Source organism: Micromys minutus (genome assembly GCF_963924665.1).
Source record: "Micromys minutus genome assembly, chromosome: 2".
Taxonomy (NCBI): Eukaryota; Metazoa; Chordata; class Mammalia; order Rodentia; family Muridae; genus Micromys; species Micromys minutus.
In genome coordinates this window covers 15,174,192-15,194,873 of record NC_137971.1, presented here as the reverse complement: position 1 = coordinate 15,194,873, position 20,682 = coordinate 15,174,192, and the positions used below count along the sequence as shown (strand labels likewise).

Sequence of the window (20,682 nt, the reverse complement as noted above, 5' to 3'; positions counted from 1 at the left end):
CAGAGTAGAGACAGTGAAGAGTTCAAAGGTCTTTTGAGAATGCATCTCTAGACAGAGTTTTGAAATCATGGGCAAGAATCTGGAATTTCCATTTTGGGTGCCTGCCTATCTGTGTCCCCAAGGCTTCACATACATGACTATATGTACAAGGTTCACGGCTTGGGACACACAGTGATGACTACTGTACCTACCAAGAAAGTCACGGACAAAGGAGAGGCATACATACATTTCTCTTTGTCTCTACTCACACCTTCATATGTACCACCCAACAGTAAAAGCGACTGAGCAAAAGTCTCACTTTCAATGAATACGCATTTGAAAAGATGGCTTGGGCAGGCAGAAAGTTATCTAATCCACTTATTAGTACAGAATTTTTTTTTTTTTTTGATTCGTAGAGTAGTGAATGTTGAAGACTGAACTTTAAAAGCACAGATGCATACCATAGAAAATTAACAGTATAAAAATGAGCAATCCTAACAGGGCTGTCGTGTTGAACACCTTTGACCCCACACTTGGGAGACAGAGGCTGGGGGATCTCTGAGTTCAAGGCCAGCCTAGTTTACAAAGCAAGAGTCCCAGGACAACCAGGACTACACAGAGAAACTGGCTGGGGGGGGGGCAGGGGGGCTCCTCCTAATCCTAACCAAGATTTCCTTCTTCTGTTTGCCCTTCGCTCGTCTCCTCTAATCACAATATCTTATCTAAGCATGAGACATTTGTGCTGTTGTATATATCCCAATTCTTCTATAATGTAGTATTTAATAAGGGAGGAAATGTCCCATAAATTATAAAGGCTTGGAGGCAGTATGGTGAAGGGTGGAGTATAGCTCAGCTCTAGAACAGACGTGTAGGCTCTGGATTCAATCCTTAGCATACATTAGTAAAAACATAATTGATGGTGTTCACAGAACTGAGTATGTACCAATAAAGCAAAAGAAAAAAAACTGATTTAGACTGCCATCTCATACTGCAATATGACAAAATTTAAAAGGGATGGGGAGCTTAGTGGGAAAGGATAGCACAGACTTAGGATTTTAACACTCAAAAGGCTGAGGCAGGAGGATTTATTGTGAGCTCAGAACTAGCCTGAATAACATACTGAGTTCCAGTTCACCCTCACCTATAAGCAAGAGTTTGTCTCATTAAAAAAGAGAGAGAGAGAGAGAGAGAGAGAGAGAGAGAGAGAGCGAGAGAGAGAGAGAATATAAAAGGTCAATTTAAGATCGTTTAGGTAGAAGGAAGTGAAATGCATGCAAAAGCACACACACACACACACACTCCAACAAATGGTAGAATAAAACATATGGATTATAAAGTGTGTAACTTTGTTTCTATTAAATTTTAAATGCTAACAGAGGTGGGGAAAAGAGATTGAAAGGTAGGTAACAGAGAACCTAACATTGCAAACACAAGTTTCATCTCTAAAACTTTTAGGGAGCTGATAAAATCTATCCAAACAACACTCTGTCTTTAGTATCCAGCCAACCATGTCCAACAGCCTGAGAACAGTAACGTGGGGTTCACTCAATGAAACGCTGAGAAAAACATTGCTGAATACTAGTTTACAGAAACGTACCTTCAAGCAAGAATTAAACACTGCCTCACCTCTATTAAGTAGGAAAACTTGACAAGGTTTCGACTTCGTAAGCATATGGGTTTGGGTACACATCACTAGCACTGTCTTTCTGATGTCAGATTTCCACTGTGAGCACTGTAGCACAAACAAGTAACTCGAGTGAGAAACGTTTGACAGTGTATGGGCTGGAAGCAGCCTGAATGCTTGCCTGTAGGGGAACAGCACACAAACGCTTTGGAATAGACCATGTGTAACCTCTGGAAATAACAAATGTGAGGAATCAAAACACAGAAACAGCTGCTGCACACTAAGCAATAACTGTAAAAAGTAAAAAATACCACATAAAATTTCATTTCTACAGATAGCAGGTCAGAAGTATATTAATGGTGCTTTAGGACATGAGCTAAGTTCTTTAATATAATGTGGTTGATAATCTGTCTGCTTACCATTATCTAGACAGATTAAATAAAGCTCTGAGAAGCACAGAAAGCAGACTCGGAACTGAAATGGCCTCCGGTGCCTGTTATGTAACTGCAGGTAACTTTCTGTCTAGGAAATGAGGGTAGTATTTCACACAGGGCCAGAGATGGCTCAGGTAAAGAGCTCGCCTGCCACACAAGCCGGCTGACCCGAGGTTGATCCCCAGAACCCACAATGGAGGGAAGCACCAACTCCCAAAGGCTTCAGAACTCACACACATATCATACATATACAATTTAATAAGAAAATAAATATTAAGTATAATTCACACAAGTGTGATATTCCAAAGATGACACATAAGACAAATTTATAATTTATGAAGTGATTATATCTCACCACAGAGACACTATTTTCTTGTAAACTACTAATAGCTGATACCAGTGATGTCACCACTAAATCTAAACTAATAATTATTTCTTTTCTTCTAATCTATGATTCCTCTACTATCAAACAACTTATCTTTTATCTCAGGATGGTCACGAATATGTTAACACTAAACTATTTTACTGAACTCTCCCATCGGGTATATGTGGTCCATGGTTTCACATTACTAGAGAGCAACCTGTACCACAGGGAGAGAGAGAGCTGAGGACAGAAAAAGAGCTGACCCAGAACTAAAAAAGCATACAGTGTCCTGCCAACACGTCTCTGTAAATGCCCCTCCCCACACCAGAAATAAGAGTCAGATCTAAATTAACAGGCACAGGTAAGCTACAAATAATGAATCAGCACAGTTCCTAAGTTAGGATAAAGATGTTTGTCTATCTGCCTGATCACTTAACAGTAACTTGGTGACACTTTACTGCAGAGCATGACACTCCACACCAAGAAACTTTCAAAGCTGAGCTTTAAAAACTGCTACCCAGCAGCAGATACGGGCATCTTCTCTTAAGGTGAACACTATAATCAATTACTCTTGGTCCTTCAAATCAAATCAACTTTTCCAAGAGCATTCCATGTGGCTTTGACTTGGAAAAATACCACTTTGTTAAAGGAAACTTAACAGCTTCTTCCTCCCGTTCGCCAGTCCTCTTTGAGAGCTTCCCTAGCTGGTTGCTAAGCTGTATCTTAACTGTTATCGGCTTCCCTACATGAGAAATGACACCCCCTCATAATCTGTTCACTCGGAGACCTGTCACCATCCAATCAGAGAGACAGTAGAACCAAGCAGAAAAGTACTTGAGAGGACAGAGGCTGGTGCACCTTAGAAATCAACAAAGGCCTTGCTCTCACCCTCCGAATGGCCTCTGCTAACCGTTTCTCCAGTTACTGATATAAAGTGAGGGTGCTCCCCTCAAAGAACACAATTAGTGCCCTGTAAATAAATCTCCTTGTGGCTTATAATGCAAGGACAAATCTCTAACTTGGCCCATGGGCCTGGCTGAACTGCCATTTTCCCAGCCCTCCTTCTCTCGCCTCAGGCTAATTTCTTCACTCACCCTCCATCTCAGCTTTCAGGCACTTAGTCACCATTAGAGTTTGACTGCATTCCTGGGTGCACCAACTATTTTAAACAAAACAACATGCACCCACTCTAAGCTACCTGCACCCTTAATATCTCAGCAAGTGAGTCCAGGGAGGGGGGCTGAAATAATCTAGGACATTACTAGAAAGATCGATCCTTCATTTTTCCTTTCTAATCTCACACCAAAAAACCAAAAAGCAAATAAATCTGGTCTAAAAAATAATGGCAGTGTGTGTGTGTGTGTGTGTGTGTGTGTGTGTGTGTGTATGCACACTCGAGTGCACGCACACACGCCCATCTATGGAATCTCCAGGACTAGAAAACTCCTCGGTTTCTTTGCTCCCCTGTCCCATCTTGAAGCAGCACTCTCCTTGATAACCAACACTGCCCACTCAAGTAACAGGCAAGACTGATGCTCTGGGACTTAGGAAGAACAGACAAGTCTGGGAAAAGGCCCCCAGTAGGCACTGAGCCAGTGAAAGGGCACAGACTGTACAAGGAAGTTTGGGGCTTGGGTTTTCCCTTAGCACCACATGTCTTTTCCTTGATTTTCCCCCTTTCCAGAACATAGATCTTCCCCATAATGCCTGAGCCCACCAGTTCTAACCAGTTCTAACCACCCTAAGAGTACAGGACACGGTCAAAAAACTTGTGGTCTTCGTTTATTCTCGCAGCCAACAGCAGACGGCTGTAACTAATGTTCTGAAAGGCTCAATGAAACTTCACGGAACCATGTTAAATCACCCCAAATCTAGGGCAAGGAAACACACCGACATGGGCAAAGACCATGCACAGGACAGCACAGAATGCCCTACGCCTCCTTCCAAGGGCCCCTAATGTCAACCCACTTTATCCATCTCACACCCACGGTCCACACTATGCGACGGGAGCAAGCTGCTTTTTCATACTTAACCCTGTACCTAGACTACAGCTCCATGTGCAAATCACCGTGGGAGTCATTGAAAATCTCTCAACAATAAAAGGTTTCTAAATGTGACAGAAAAACTAATTCACAATCAAATGCATGACGAATCAGAAGTAGTTCTGACAGCTCATCCATGTTGCATCGTATGACTTCACTGCAGCCTCGCTTTGAACAACAGGCATGCACACTTTCTATTGTACATGCCTTCATCCCACAACACCAGCACTGACCGACCTTTGCTGCCTGAACCATCTTGGCTCAAACTGAAAAGTATTTTATGTTATAAATTGCTGTATTTTTACCGTGTATACAAAACTTTCTGCTCTTAGAGAAACACAGTGGTGTAATTATGGAAAACGAAGCCAAAATTATTTTTCTATCATCATTCCTCAGTATGCAGGTATTAAATTAGCATATCTTTGGATTATACTGTAATTTTTGACTTTAAAATTGCTGTTTGGGTTGCCAATTTGGGTTTTGTTTTTTTTGTTTTTTTTTTTTTTTTTACACTCAAGATTATATTCCCCTCCCAGTCCACCCTCCTACTGTTCCACATCCCATACCTCCTCCCTGCCCCAACTCAACTCCTGTCTCCACAAGGATGCCCCCACCCCACCCACCCTGAGAAGAAATTCTCAAATTCATCTGGAAAAGCAAAAAACCCAGAATAGCAAAAACAATTCTCAAAAAAAAAAAAAAAAAAAAAAGGAATGGCTGGGGAAATCACCAAGCCTGACCTCCACTACAGAGCAATGGTGATAAATACTGTATGGTATTGGTACAGAGACAGACAGGTTGATCAATGGAATAGAATTGAAGACCCAGAAATAATACCACACACTTATGCAACTTGATCTTTGACAAAAAAGTCAAAAATATACAATGGAAAAAAAAGAAAACATCTTCAATAAATGGTGCTGGTCTAACTGGCTGTCTTATGTAGAAAAATGAAAATAGACCCATATTTGTCACCTTGCAAAAAGTTCAAATCCAAGTGGATCAAGGACCTCAACCGGGTACACTGAATCGAATAGAAGAGAAAGTGGAAAAGAGCCTTGAACTCATTGCACAGGAGAAAATTTCCTAAACAGAACTTCAATGGTTCATGCTCTAAGATCAAGAATTGATAAGTGGAACCTTATGAAACTGGAAAGCTTCTGTAAGGCAAAGAACATAGTAAGACAAATCAACAACCTATAGACTGAAAAAAATCTTCACTAAGCCCACATCCAATAGAGGGCTAATAATCAAATAATAATAAAAAAAAAAAAAACTCAAGAAGCTAACCACCAAAAAAACAAACAACCCAATCAAAAGATGAGGTATAGAACTAAACAGAGAATTCACAACAGAGGAATCTGGAATGACTGAGAAGCACTTAAAGAAATGCTCAAAGTCCTTAGTGATCAGAGAAATGCAAATCAAAACGACCCTGAGATTCCACCTCCCATCAATCAGAATGGCTAAGATCAAAACCCCAGGTAACAACACATGTTGGTAACAATGTGGAGAAAGAGGAACACTGCTCCATTGTTGGTGGGATTGCAAACAGGTACAAGCACTCTGGAAATCAATTAGGAGGTTCCTCAGAAAATTGGAAATAGATCTATCTAAAGACCCAGCAATTTCACTCTTGGGAATATACCCAAAAGATGCCCCACCATTGCACAGGGGCACGTGTTCCACTATGTTCATAGTGGCCTTATCTGTGATAGCCAGAAGATGGAAAGAATCGAGATGTCCCGCAACAGAAGAATGAATACAGAAAATGTGGTTCATTTACACAATGGAATAATACTCAGCCATTAAGAATGAGAACATCTTGAATTTTATAGGCAAATGGATGGAACTAGAAAATATCATCCTGAGTGAGGTAACTCAGACCCTAAAAGAGATGCATGGCATGTACTTGTTAATATGTGTATATTAGCCAAAAAAAAAAAAAAAAAAGTACAGAATGCCCAAGAGTCCAGAGTTTCATTTTTTAAAAACCATTCCATTGGACTAGAGAAGTAATGGCTTAGTTGGCAACACTCTTGACACCTAAGCATGAGGAACTGAGGTCAGAACTCCAGACCCATATAAAAGCCAGGCATAGTGGTAAGTTTCCATCCATAACGCCAGCACAGGGAGAGGGAGTGGTCTAGCAAGTAAACTGTTTGCTGTGCTAGCATGAGAATCTAAGTTCAGGTTCCCCAGAACTGATATAAAATCCTGGTCCTGGTTGGGCAGAAACAGGTGGATTTCAGGGGCTTAAGAACACCTAGTCTAGCTCAAATTCCAAGTTCAGTGAAAGACCTTATCTCAAAAGAGAAAGAAAGAATGAAGGAAGGAAGGAAGGAAGAAAAGAAAAGGGGAGAGGAAAGAGAATGAGAAATAGAAGAGGAGGAGGAGGAAAAAGGGTAAGATATCCAGTGTCAACCTCTGGCCTCCACATGTACACATACAAGTACACCCACACACTCACATACATGTCCACATACACACAAAAATCCACTTGCACACATGTATATACATCCACACAAACACAAAATGATTATTAAATGAAATTTACCTTGAGATTATAGTAGAATTTCCAGTGATTTCTAAAATGGTCCTAAGCTGATTACAATCCAATACAACGCGGGGTCTCAGCATGACACTCTGGGAAAACCCTCAAGATGCTCTACATGCTACAGCATCAAATATTCAGCCACTACCTAATTCCTTCTGCAAAACCCACCTCATTAGCATTTCACCATCAACAAATGGTAAAGTTACATATAACAGCGAGCTGCTTGAGCTTTTTATTCATTTACCTATTTTATATACGTTTATACCCGGGTTTTATAAAAATGTATCAGGCAAAAAGCAATCACGGATAGAAAAACCTTAAGAAGCCCACCTACCTGTCTTGCTAGCCTCAGTAGTAAGAGTCTACCTCTGTCCTTGACAATGTTTGCTTTTCTTCAAGAGACTAGTCAAATTTACCACTACCACCTCACCAGGTGGAGAAAGTAAACCAGGCTGGCCTTGAACTCACAGAGATCCACCTACCCGCCCTACCCAACTCAAGTGCTAAAATGAAGACTTTGTGCCACCACATCCAGCCCGTCTTGCCTTCTCAGGTCTCACAGGTCTGGGTCTCTCTGATGAGGTTAATCTGGCTAAACTCAGAGATCTGCCTGTCTCTTCCTTCCCAGCCTAAGTGACAGAGCAAAACCCTATCTCAAAACAGAAAAGATAAAAAGAAGGAAGACTTGTTTTTGTTTTGTTTTGTTTTGTTTTGAATTTAAAGAGATCTCAGAAATACGGCTCTCCCTTTGGCAAACTTCACTTCCAATCACCTACGTAGGTTCAAAAGTTCTTCCTAGGGCTGAGGAGGCAGCAGCAGTTAAAACCACTTGTTCTGTCCGGTGGTGGTGGTGCACACCTTTAGCCCCAGCTCTCAGGAGACAGAGGCAGGCAGATAGATCTCTGAGTTCAAAGCCAATAGGGTCTGCAGAGGGAATTCCAGGACAGCCAGGGCCACACAGAAAAATCCTGCCTCAAACAAACAAACACAACAACAACAACAACAAAGACCACTTGTTCTTGCAGAGGACACAGGTTCAGTTCCCAACATCCACATGGTGACTCACAACTGTCTGTAACTCCAGTTCCAAGGAATCTGACACCCTCTTCTGCTCTCTGCAGGCATGAGGCATGCATACGCACACACATGCAGACAAAACCTCCTTACACACACACAAAAATAAATCTAAAAGAATGTAAAACTCTACCTAGCAATACATGTGTAGTATAGCACATCTTAAAGAATTCGACGTAGGTATCCAAATTCTATGCCAAAAATCAAAGCCACCCAAAGCAGTTTCAGAAGCACTTGCCATAACACGTTCTTTACCTGTGTGAGCTTAGCATCTGGGGCATAATCACATGTCTCTACTGTCAGTGATTTATAATTTGTAAGGCACCTGTCCAGTATGTGTTCATCAAAATGTTAACAAATATTAAGCATGAAAAAAAAATGAATGCTCAAAATATTTTGTACAATGAAGGATAAAACAAAATTAAACAGGTTCCTCAATTGTAGGACTTCCTGATGCCTCTAATTTACCAATGGGCAGGCACTATGATCCCCAAGAGCAGATGTGGTACACAGCATTTCGGGCATTCATTTGATTACAGAATTAGTTTTCTGAGACTCCTACAATGCAACTTTTAGAAAGGCTGATCCAGTACTTTCTGAGAATAAAAGACTGTAAAAGAGAGACCACTATCTGTGTGTATGTGTGTGTGTGTGTATATATATACTCGAATGGACAGGCCTCCCCTCTGAGTCATGAATTAGGCACAGGCTGACTTTGTTCTCTTGCCTTCTTTTCCCTGAACTCCCCATCTGAAATGTGAGGAATAATTACACCACTCTGCTTCCCACGGTTACTTTTTTATTGTTTTTAATCTTAAAACTGTGTTCCATATTAAATCACCCAAAGTAGCCAGACCTTAAAATCCCTAGTGTCCCACTACCTGGCCAAAGGGATGGAGAGAACTGAACCATGCACCACCACCAGCTTTCACATCTCCAGTCTAGGCTGCCATGATAAATCAAGCTGCAGGCAAGATAAGGAGCAGAAGGCCCTCCCCACAGCATACTGCTGCAGGGAGCCCATCTTGAGCACATGCCACCACATCTCAATCTTCATTCGTCTGTTCAGTAGAGACTTTTAAAGGGAATCCAAAAACACAGGAGTTCAAAGCTAGAACGACAAGAAAGAAAAAGTACTAAAAGCTATTTCCTTTTTTCTAAAGAAAGGAACTCATTAAGTTCACGAACAGGGGAAATGCGCTGTTCCTTTCAGTAAAATAGCTCTCCAGGAAAAGTATCTCAACATATTTACTATAAAACAATTTAATTTCCCTGTCCCATCAGCTGCCACCTATCCCCATCCCACCCCCAAACTCCGCAGATTGTGGATTTCCTCTCATTCTTGGCAGCGTTACCAGAAGAAACATAATACCCCCTTCGGACTGCTCCCAACAGCTGCTGGAACAAGAAGGGGGAGTTAGGGATAACCCTCAAAAGCTGCCTCTAAAAATGACTCTTCCCTTTCCAAACCATGGAGCCAATGAGTGTGACTTCTCTTCTTCTGATCCCTTAAAGCAAAAGGAAGGGCTGGCAAGGTGGCTCAGCTAGTAAGAACACTTGCCTGACACCCTGAGTTCAATCCTTAGAACACTTAGAACACAGTAGAGGGGAAAACCAGCTCTCATAGTCTGACTTTTCAACTCCACCCACACCATGGCTTCACACACTCATGTACATAAATAAGGAACTGCTAAAATCTGTTCCAGCAAAGACACCACAAAGGCAGCAGTGTCTCCTGTCCAAGATGTCTATCTCTGACACATCTGTTCTCCGTTTGCCTTAAGATTGAAGCTTCACTTCAGAAAGGCAATTCCTTCTTTCCTAACTTGTATTTCTGAAAACAGTGTTCTAGTGCTTCACGAGTCTACTATTGTGTGTGTGTGTGTGTGTGTGTGTGTGTGTGTTTATTTCATCCACAAATTTTTAAAATTGCATTTACTGTGGGGAAGGAGGGGTGGGGGAAGAAAGGGAAAGAAAATGAGGCCAGCTGCCCCTGTGCCGTGGCGCATGCAGAGGCCAAAGAACAGCTTGTGAGAGCTGGTTGTCCTTCCACCATGTGGGAGGAATTCAACTCAGGTCCTCAGGCTTGGCAGCAGGACTTTTTACCCACTGAACCATCTCACTGGTCTTTTTGTTCCCCCTCTTGAGACAAGGTCTCTGGCTGTTCTGGAACTCACTATGTAAACAAGGCTGGCTTCAAACCAACAAGGATCCACCTGCCTCTGTCTCCCAAATTCTGGGATTAAAGGTGTGTGCCACTGTGCCTGGCAAATTCGCCAGTTTCTAGGTTGCATTTCTTATCAAACTCCAATGTAATATACTTCTATTATTACTGGCCATCTGTCCCTAGTCTATAAGTCTAATTCCCTTCAGGCCAAGAGATATAAGAAGCAAAACCCTAGGATTAATTCAGCAGTGACTCCTTCTTCCTGGTGTCATCACACACTATCAGGAAAAGCCCCATTACCAAGCAACAGAGAGACAACCAGTCAGCATTCAGTACTTCAGCTGAGACCACCAACAAAGAAGTTCATGAATGTCAACTGGGGGCAGAGGCAATATCTCTCTTCACCAAGGAGAAACTGGACAGAACTTCCAACATAATTCCCTGAAGGTAATGGCTAGAGCTGAGTGAAGACCGTGAAAACCGTACAAGAGCTGAGGGAGAAAATATAACGTGCGGATGGTTCGGGATACGTGGTAGGAGAAGGTGGTGGGCTGAACTAGCTGACCCCAAATGTCTTTTCCACCTCTAACTCCTATGATTCTTTGACCTCCAATTTTGTGCTGTGAACGAGGAATGGAAAGTCAACAGACATGGTAATGTTTTTAAAGAGCCTGGCAGTCTGCTCTTGTCATTTAATGGCCTTTACGTGTATTTTTTAAGGTGTCTCCAAGCCCTGTCTTCATTTCACAGTTGTCACCTTTCTCAGCAATTTGAGCTCATGTCAAATACCAAAAAAGAAAGAGAAAGAGAAAGAATGTGCAGGCAATTAATTGCAGGCTAAAGAGGGGCAAGCGGAGAGCCCATTGGGTGGCCCATTCTTCTAGGGAGGGCGCTGTGGACAGGCTGAAGAGAATGAAAAACTGGCCCAAGGCTGAGACAGGGCAGCCAGCCCTTGGACAAGGGCTCAATTCTTTTTCCAGATAGCTTCTTTCTGTTTTAGATGAGTGCTCCCAGGAGCCAAGGTTCAGATGTGCATTCTTAACCAGCAAGATGGTCACCTTGCTACTGTGGATGGAGTTCTGCCTAAAGCCCATTCATTCATCTGAGCAAGGCTGCAGATTAGAAGAGACTGCCTCAAAAGTGAACTAAAGCTTTTTCTTTCTCAGCCTCATCTGATCCGTCAGAGACATTTTCTGAAAAATCAGTTTCTGTAGATGGGGAGAGGGAAATTGATTATTTCTCTAAAGCCCATAATCTATTTCCCCCTTTATTCCTTCTCACCTTAATTTTCAAAATCTACCAGAATCTGGCCTCAAGGAAAGTCAGCTTTAATTTCTTCCTGTTTCATGGTTAGAATCAGGTCCAGACACAAATCCAATGCCAAGGTCAATGCAGAATTAAGGGTAAGATGTCCACAAAGAAGATTCTTTTCTATGTCAAGTGCTCTATAATTACTTTAAAATTAGTATGCTTTCTCAATAACCTTACACCACACCTGGCTTTCAGAAGCTCAAACCAAATTTTACTTCTGCTGAAGGATCTAGATTTTCAAATAAATTCACATAGCAGACTCTATATAGTCTGTGGTCCTGCCTTGAAAGTTAGAGAAGTCACCCCTACAGTTCAAAGGCTCAATGACTAGGGGCGGTAAGGACTATTTCATCTCTACAGCCTTGGAGGCCCTTCTTCCCTCCAGTGTGCTTCTGAAGGTAGGGCCTGCACCCAGACCATTTCCTGCTTCTGCAGGTGTATTTACTGTGAGCATGTAACTGAACCCTCCTTTTTATTAACTCAGAAACGATTTTTAAAAAAAAAATGGCCTGGGGCTGGAGAGATGGCTCAGTGGTTAAAATCGAGAACTGCTCTTTACAGCGGGCTTGAGTTCATTCTCATCTGGTACCAGGGATACAATGTGTCTGACCTCCCCAAGCTCCTAAATTCATATACACAGACCCATACACACCATAATTAAAAAGATATATTTAAAAGAAAAAAAAAACAGTAAGACCTTTCTAAAACTAAGACAACATATCCCTACATATAATACCGTAGGGACTAAGGAGAGGGTGAAAGCATATTTAAAAAAAAAAAAAAAGTCTAGGCTACTTTCAAGTTGCTAATCGTTTTCTAAAAACCCCAGTTTAGGCCTTAAAGACCATTCAGTTAGGAAAGGAAACTTCATGCCCCCCCGGGGGGGGGGGGGGGAGAGGGCTCTTAGGTGCGATCATTTTAAAACAAACAAACACACTCTCCTTATCTGCGTCTATCTCGCCACTCTGGATGTTACTCATCACTGAAATAGATACCCTCCCTCTCCAGCCTCAAAGAGCTCCGAGGCTGCAGGACTGCCACAGGAATGAGCCTGCATGCCAGGGCAAACACCTCAGAAGCTGACTCCCAAAACCCCTATTGTCAATTCTAGGCAGATCTATCACTGGCTAATGTGAAACAGCACCCAGGTAACTAACTGTCCCCAGGACGTTTAGAAGGCCATTCCCATCTGAGGGTCGGTTAACACTAACACAAGGAAGGGGATCAAGTTAGCTTTAACGGAAAGGTCCGTTAAATGGGTTTCTATGCAGATTTTCCCTCTCTTTGCTCTGATTATCACTATCAGAATTTACAGACGGCACCTCTGCCCCCCCCACCCACCCCCCCACCCCCCCCCCCGCCGTGTGCTTCCTGCACATGGCCTGCATCATCTACGGACAGAGCTCAAGTCTGACGCTTGCTTTGTTCCCGCACACTGAATTCGCTAGTCCTGTCCCATTCTTCACTCAGAGGATTGTTATATGAAACACTGCCGTGGTTTTTATTATTATAACCAAGATATATCTATTCCCCTAGGCTTCATAAAGCTTTCAAACAAAACTAATTTGAAATCAGATGACTGATTCAAACTACCTTTTTTGTTTCCTCAAAAAGGGGGTGGCGGGGGGGTGGGGGGGGAGAAGGAAAAAACCCACTTAGGATACTACTTAGTGTTCACTGTTTGGGCAAGAGGCCTAAAGGGAAGCAAATTATTTGTTTGTGGTTTTTAAGTGGCTCAAATGCCTTCAAGCACAAGTATGAGACCATTAACCAATCACAAGGAACCAAAGCAGTTCATCTTACTCAACAAAGGTACGATCAGTTAGGAACAGCTAAACTGAACAGGGCTTGGCCTGGACCGGAAGGTCAGTAAAGCCTTAGCAATCAGTGTTTCTGAAAATCAGAAGGCCCTTTAAAGCAGTAAGTGCAGTCTCTAAGCCTGTCATGTTTGTGAAAACATTCTAGATGTCCTGTGTGTGTGTGTGTGTGTGTGTGTGTGTGTGTGTCTCCCTACTGTCATTAGGCAGCAGTTCCAAATCAAAGCATGCCCACTTCTGACACAGGCAAAGTAAAGAAGAAGCCAAATAATTAAAAGTCCTCATGGGAGGCCTTCTAGCAGTGAACACAGTCAAAGCTAGAGAGGCCTCATTTGACTGAACGGTATTCCTAGTCTTTAAGAAGATAAAACTCAGAGCAAGTAGGATTGTGGCCTTCTGAGAAAGCCGAGTTTTGTACTGCGAATTATAAGGACATACTTGCTTATCTGTTCTGTCCAGAGCATGAACAAACACACTATGCAAGCAGCTATGTGCTGTACTCTGGGTGTAGGCACCCTGATGTTCTGAACGAACGGAGGTACACGCCTTATCTCTTCAGGGATGACAACTGCTCTCTTGGGGTTTATGAAGTCTCTGCAGCTGTCCAGAAGCAGGCCACACTGGTAAATGCTTTCCACCTGCCCTAACAGGCATGGTTTCTCCCCTCAACCCAGAAAACAGAGCAGTGACCCCTGCTCTTTATCAACTGCCACAGCAGCACAACTTCTCTGGAAGAACAATGCTTTCATGCATTGTTCACACATATCCGACAGTGTCATCTGACAGTCTAAGCACCTTATACTAGAAATTCACTTCCATTTTGTTATTAGACTCAGTTAGGAAAACAAAAACAAACACTGACGCTTTCATTCTCTACTGTAAGGAGCAACAGAAAGCCAAACTTTGCTTTGGCTGGCTTGAGTTCCTTCAATGTGTCAGAGCACATGATATATCTAGAAGAAGAAAAAAATGTCTTTCTGAAACCTGGAACTATATACAATGAATATAGGCCAGTAAGGAAAAAAAAGAGAGAAGAAAAGTATATAAAATGTTTACAAGTAAACTTTACTATAGACTGTTAGAAATGGAAACATATATAATTCTGATTCTTTCCCCTTTGGGTTAAAAAAAAGTTATTCGATTAAAAAGGGGCGGATACTCATATTTACAGGTGATAAGACTGCATACACATAAAACCCAAAGGAATCACCAACAAATTTTACTAGAATTGAATACATGAAACAAGACAAGTTAAAATATGATGACACACTAGAAGGCATGCAGAAAAAGCTCGTTTATAATAAACACAAACCACACAGAAACAAATCAGTAATAAATAAAAAATGATTATGCTGGAACTTCACACTGAAAACCACAAAAATCCTTTTAAAAGGCATAGAATGGCTTTGGTCATGAACTGAGCAATAACGCTGGCATCTTACCTCGGCAAGTGTAATCTAACCCTCGCAGACATCACACTCTACCAAGGAGCGGCATGCGGAAAATGATATGGAAATGGGAGGATACACCAGAGGAAAAAAGTGAGAGTTCAGATAGAAATTGAATATACAAACCTATGTGTGTGTTTAACATACAGCAATGTTAGCTTTCCAAAAACAAAATGGGGGGGGGGGGATTTGCTTAGCCAAAGGTATAGCAATAACTGAGCAACCAACTATTTAGAGAAAAATATAAATATAGTAAGACAGTTTCATTCCTTGCACCAAAACAAGTGTTACCGATGAAAATGCCATTAAAAAAAAGTTACAAAAAAAAAATTAGTTGGCAATCAAATTTGTCAGGCCTGTGAGAAAAGTATAAATTTCTCAGGTTAAGGGAGAGGAACAGATTCTAATGAAATGTAAAAATTCTAATAACAATAAAATTAAAATTTTACTGGAAAATGTACCTCCATCAAAGATGACAGACGAGAGTCAAACATTTATGACCCAGAAAAATTCCAAATTTATAACAAAAACACTGAGCCCAGTGACAAGGAGTAGAAAGAAACAATCTCACAGGTGAAACAGACACATGGCAAAATATTTATCCTGGCTGGAGATGAGCGATACCAAGTAACACAGCTTTGGCTACTATCACTCACCCACTAAAGCATCCAAGGTTTTGTTTTTGTTTTAAATCTCACATCAAATTGGCTCACTCGTTCTTAGCCAGTACACTGTGACTTGGTTCAAAACCTTTGCACATCAAAACCTTTGATCCAGTAATGGCTACCTTGAAATTTTTATTCTAAGGAGCTAATTCAAGATAAACTTATGTCATGACCTCAATCCATTACATCATTCATTGAACACTCATTCTGTTAGGATGGGTAAGTGAGGAGAGAAAGAGGAGTTCGGGGTGTGCAACTGAAAAACTTCTAAAATGGAAATAGTTGTGCATAAATGAGGATTTCTTACAGTTTTTTAAAAACTTTATTATTCATGTCTATTACAACTAAGCAAGAGCAGGGTGCAAACTGAAAGCGTTTATCCTGACCAGTTCTGTACATGTCATACATGTTCTCCCCTTCCTGTTTTACAGGAATGTTTTGTGTTTTTAGGAATGTTTTGCATTCACAGCTCTCCGCTATTACTAAGTTAAACTGCCTATCTTGGTTACAGCCTACCCCAAATCCAACGTGTTGCCTCACAGTCATTTATGGGGCCTTCTGCCTGAATCAAGTCCTAAAATACGTTGACAATGGGACTAAAGGAGTTTTTTTTTTTTTTTAAGGATCTGAGCCCCAAAGCCTAACAGCCTTTGAAAGGGTGAGCAGGACCCACAAAAACACGTTGGCAGACCTCCTAGTGGGCCTGGGTCCTAGACGCAGCAGGAGTGATCTATCCTTCAGGCCTGACACAGGGCAAGGAACCCAGGGAGTCAAACCTTTGGGAATACTCGAGGCTCAGGAGTATTTTAGGATGGCTAACTGTGAGTAGCCCCCCACGGGGGAGGGCGCTGACTGTGGAATGCTCTCCGGAAGTTTCCTCGGGTTGGGGAATCTTGAAGAGGGGTGACACCAGTATTCCTCGAGGGTGCTGGGGGGGAAGGGGAGCTAGGAGGGGTGGGGGCAAGTCTGGGCTTCGGTATTCCGGGTGCCACACGACCCCGAGCCGACCAGGCCTCGGCGCCCCGCCCTTTCCCAGGACGCTGGCCGGCCCGGGGCGGGGAGCGGGCGGGCTAGCGGGCGCTTACAGGTCGGTGCCGAGCCGCGTGAAGCCGGAGTTGAGCGAGGCCCGGGCTATCGGGCGCCAGAGCAGGTCGCAGCTGGTGAAGCGCCGGAGCCAGCGGCACGCCTGAGCCAGGCGGCCGAGGGCCCGCTTGTCGAGGTAGGAGCAGATGAGCAGCAGCAGCTCCTCGGGCAGGCGCAAGAGCGCGGGCCCCGCGGCCGGACGGGTAGCCGGCTCCACAGCCGCCGCCGCGTCCTCGGCCGCCGCCGCCATGGCCGTCCGGGTTCCCGGGATGCCGCCGCACGCCTGACACCCCTGCTCCTGTCCTCTCTCCAGGCTGTCGTCCTCCCGCCGCCCGGCCCCGACCCCCCGTTCTTCCTTCCCCGGCTCTGCGCTGCCCTCATCCTGCTTCCCGGAGCTTCTCGGCCCTTCCTCCTCGTCTCCCTCGCCTTCCTGCCCCGGGCCTGCCTCAGCCGCCGGCCCGGCTGCCTTCCTCGCCGGCTGCAGGCCCGGCTTCCCTTCCGCCCCGCTTCCTCTTCCGCCGTGCCCGGTGCCCGCTTTCCCCTTCCCTTTCCCTCGCTTTCCCCGCGCGACCCTCGCTTCCTGCAGTTTCCTCGCCTCCCCGCCCTCGCCTTCCCTGGGCCCGCGGTTCCCGGGGGGACCCGAGCGGCCCTGGCTGCTCATGAGCGGCCGCGGGGCCGGCTCGACGCGCAGCGGAGCCGAAGACGCCACCGCCTCCTCGAGAGGAGGCGACACCACGTCGGACCGGGTCACATGGGGCGGCGCGGGCCCAAACCGAGACCCGCCCCTCACGCCTGTTTTTCGGGGTGCGAACCCCAACCTGGGCGCTGACATCCCCCACTTCTGGAACACCGGGAACATCTGGTTGAAGCGTATGTCTTCAAGACTACGGAGGAAGCAAGCCTGATGACTCACGTCTGTGATCCCATCATGAGGCTAAGGCAGGAGGATGGCCATGAGTTCAAGGCTGGCCTTGGCCTACAGAGCAAGATACTGTCCAAATTTTTAAAAAGGGGGGGGGGGGAGGCGGGAGAGACAGACAGATTGTTGAAAGGTTCACAGAAAACCCCCCATCTAGGTCACAAGAGGAACCTGTGGCTTCAGGAGCCATCAAGGTGGAACCTCTGACCTCAAGAGGCCCTTTGATCCCAGAAGGCTTCCCCCTTCCCAGGTGATGCCTTCTTACCACAAGCCACATACCAGATTCTTAAAAACCTGCAAGCCAGAAGTTAGAAAGTTCCATTGCCCTTGGTCTCACGAAGGATGTCAACCAAGATCCTGTAGGTGTCCCAGTATAATTAGACAATATTTGGGGAGGTAAAAACAACCTACTATCCTGAGTCCATAACTCCCAAACCAAGCAGCATATGGCCCATTGGTATTTTTCTGTAGTCTTTACATAGGGTCAGCTGATTCTCCAAGATTACTAGGGATCCATTTCCCTTACCACCCACTGGATTCACCTGAACCAGTCCGAACCTGAGCTTCGGAAGTATAGACCTATGCCGTCCCACAGGGTCTGTGGGACCACTTTAATCACATGTGGCTTCTGTGTGTGAAAGGCAGCGTCTCCAGAAAAGATAGACAGGAAAAAGAATGTAAAATATCTTACATAATTCTATACTACATATTAATTATTAGTAGTCTGGACATACTGGACTGGGTTCAGTATATTTAGTATAATTGTCAGAAGTTTTGTATTTACTTTGTGGTTCATGTTATTTCTCTATTATATTAGACAGCACTTGGCTATGAAGGAAGACTTGGGAGAGCCAAGTGTGGTGGAACGTGCTAATAATCCTGGAACTGGGGAGCCAGAGGCAGGCAGATCTCTGTGAGCTCAGGCCAGCCAGGGCTACATACTGAGACCCTGTCTCAAAAAAAAAAAAAAGGTTCCTTTTCTTGAATCTATATAAGAAGCAAGGTGTGGTCCCACGAACCTGTAATCCCAGCACTTCAGGAGACAGTGAAATCATCACAACTTTAAAGCTAGCCTGGTCTACTAAGTAAATTTCACACCAGCCAAGAGTCTATCACTAGTCAGACTGTGTCTTAAAAACAACCCAAAACTCCATATGAACATGACTGAGGATTTTCCTTTGTAGTTATTTTTTTAACAGCCATTTTTAAGGAGCAGGAATGAGTGAGACATTAGTTCTGAGCATCATTCGAAACCTAGCGTAGCAGGGTTGCAAAAGCATTATGTAACAAGGTCAGACCGGAATCTGGATTTGCCCTAGAATTACTTTTTGATCTTAACAAAACAACAACAAAAAACCCCACCTACCTTGGCCCTTTAGGTCTGCAGTGGAGATAAATGCCGTGCTTTACTTTGGAAAGGAAAATGACATGATCCCTGTAAAATGCTTTGAACTTCTCTCAGAAAATTCTCAGTGATAGTTACAGGTCAAATCCTGTTACCAAGAAAAAAAAAAAAAAAAAAAAAAAAAAAAAAAAAAAAAAAAAACCATGCACACATCCCCTTAAAAAATACCACAAAGGTTTTGTGCAGAAAACAGTTTCCGTGTTCGAGGCCCTGGTTTCAAAGGGTATTTGGGTATATTAATGGTTGGTATGTAAATGAAATGGTAACAGGCACATCTCAATACAACCAAGGAGTATAGCCTGTCACTGTAGAGATTATAATAAATTGGTTTAGTCTCTCGATGACACTGTTAGAAGTCTGGTAAGGTAGAGGCCTTGTAAATTGAGAGGAAGGTGGGGTTAGGTCAACAGTTATGCATCCTACTGCATTTGTGTGCTTTGTGCCACTCTGACAAGAACAGGGATGAATCTAAGGCTTGACTTCAGAACCCTACTTAAAGTCACACAATTTTAACTTTTTATTCACATACAGAATAGTCCCTCCTGTTGATTGTACCTGCTGTTTAGTAGAAGACTTAGAGGCAATTTTTTTATATAACTATCCCAGTAAAACAGCAGGATTAAAATACACAATTAAATGAACACATCTTACCCCTTATCCCATATTGCTTTCATTGATGTATAAACTAAACTATCACTTAAAGACATCAGATTGCAGAGGTTGAGTGGACAGTGTAAACCTGAGTTGATCCTCACCCCTATAATCCCAGGGCTGCAAAGATAGAGGTGAGGACATCTAGGGCTTAATAACCAGCCAAATGTGTAAGCTTTAGATTCAGTGAGAGATCCTGTCTCAGAAGTAAAGTAGAGCGCAAACGAGGAAGACATCTGACATTGACCTCTGGCCTCCACACCTGTGTACACACACACACATACACACACACACTCGTAGAGGAACATGTGCACACAGACACATAAATCAAGTTGCCAGCCAGGTGTGTGTGTGCATACCTATAATCACAGTTCTCTGGAAATGGAGGAAGGAGAACTGGAGAATTTGATTCCAGCCCGGGTTACCCCGTCAGTGAATAAGTGTTTTGTTTCAGTACCGGGGACTGAACCCAGTGCCTCATACATGTAAAGCAGGTAGTCTGCTACTGTGCTATATCTAAAGCCCTTAATTAACTACTTAACCAAAATACCATATTTAAAAAAAAAAAAAAAAAAACAGATAAACTGCCTAGGTTAGAATTAGTGCTTTAAGACTGGTAAGGTAGGTCAGTGGGTAAAGTGCTTCTTCCCAACCCTATCGACCTAAAGTTTCCTCCTAAAGACCCACAATAATAAATACATGTATGGAACACTGTCAGCCAGTGTCACAAGAACTTTCTATATATTGACCTGCATATTCTTTTTTTTTTTTTTTCTTTTTAATCTGTTTTTTCAAGAAAGGGCTCTGTGGAGTTCTGGCTATCTTGGAACTCTGTAAACCAGCGAGGCCTTGTTTACAGAGACCTGACTGCCTCTGCCTCTCAAGTGCTGGGATTAAGAGGTGCCACCAACGCCCAGCCATACATAGTCCTCTCAATGACTGCATAAGGAAGACGCTGTATTCCAGTGAGAACCTGACCCATACACACAGTAGAAAAGGGGATGAAGCATTAAATCCAGGGTCCTCTTAAGTCTCCTCCAATTAGTAAAGACACACAAATATTGTAGTTTACTTGTGGCCATAGAACAGTTCTAGTATTCACATGCTTGTAGGTCATGGAGGTGGCCTCTGTTCTCTGTTCT

The 20,682-nt window shown here is 43.4% G+C and overlaps 1 protein-coding gene across 2 annotated transcripts in view; it reads right to left on the bottom strand.

Moving 5' to 3' along the window:
- The window catches only part of FBXW4 (F-box and WD repeat domain containing 4), an 84,000-nt gene extending 66,769 nt beyond the window's left edge, over window positions 1-17,231 (bottom strand). For both annotated transcript variants that reach the window (XM_080911351.1, XM_080911350.1), the window contains exon 1: window positions 16,568-17,231. In XM_080911351.1, the coding sequence (XP_080767477.1) occupies window positions 16,568-17,226 (659 nt within the window). In that variant the 5' untranslated portion in view covers window positions 17,227-17,231. The remainder of the gene's footprint in view (window positions 1-16,567) is intronic.
- Between the last annotated feature and the right edge of the window lie 3,451 nt (window positions 17,232-20,682).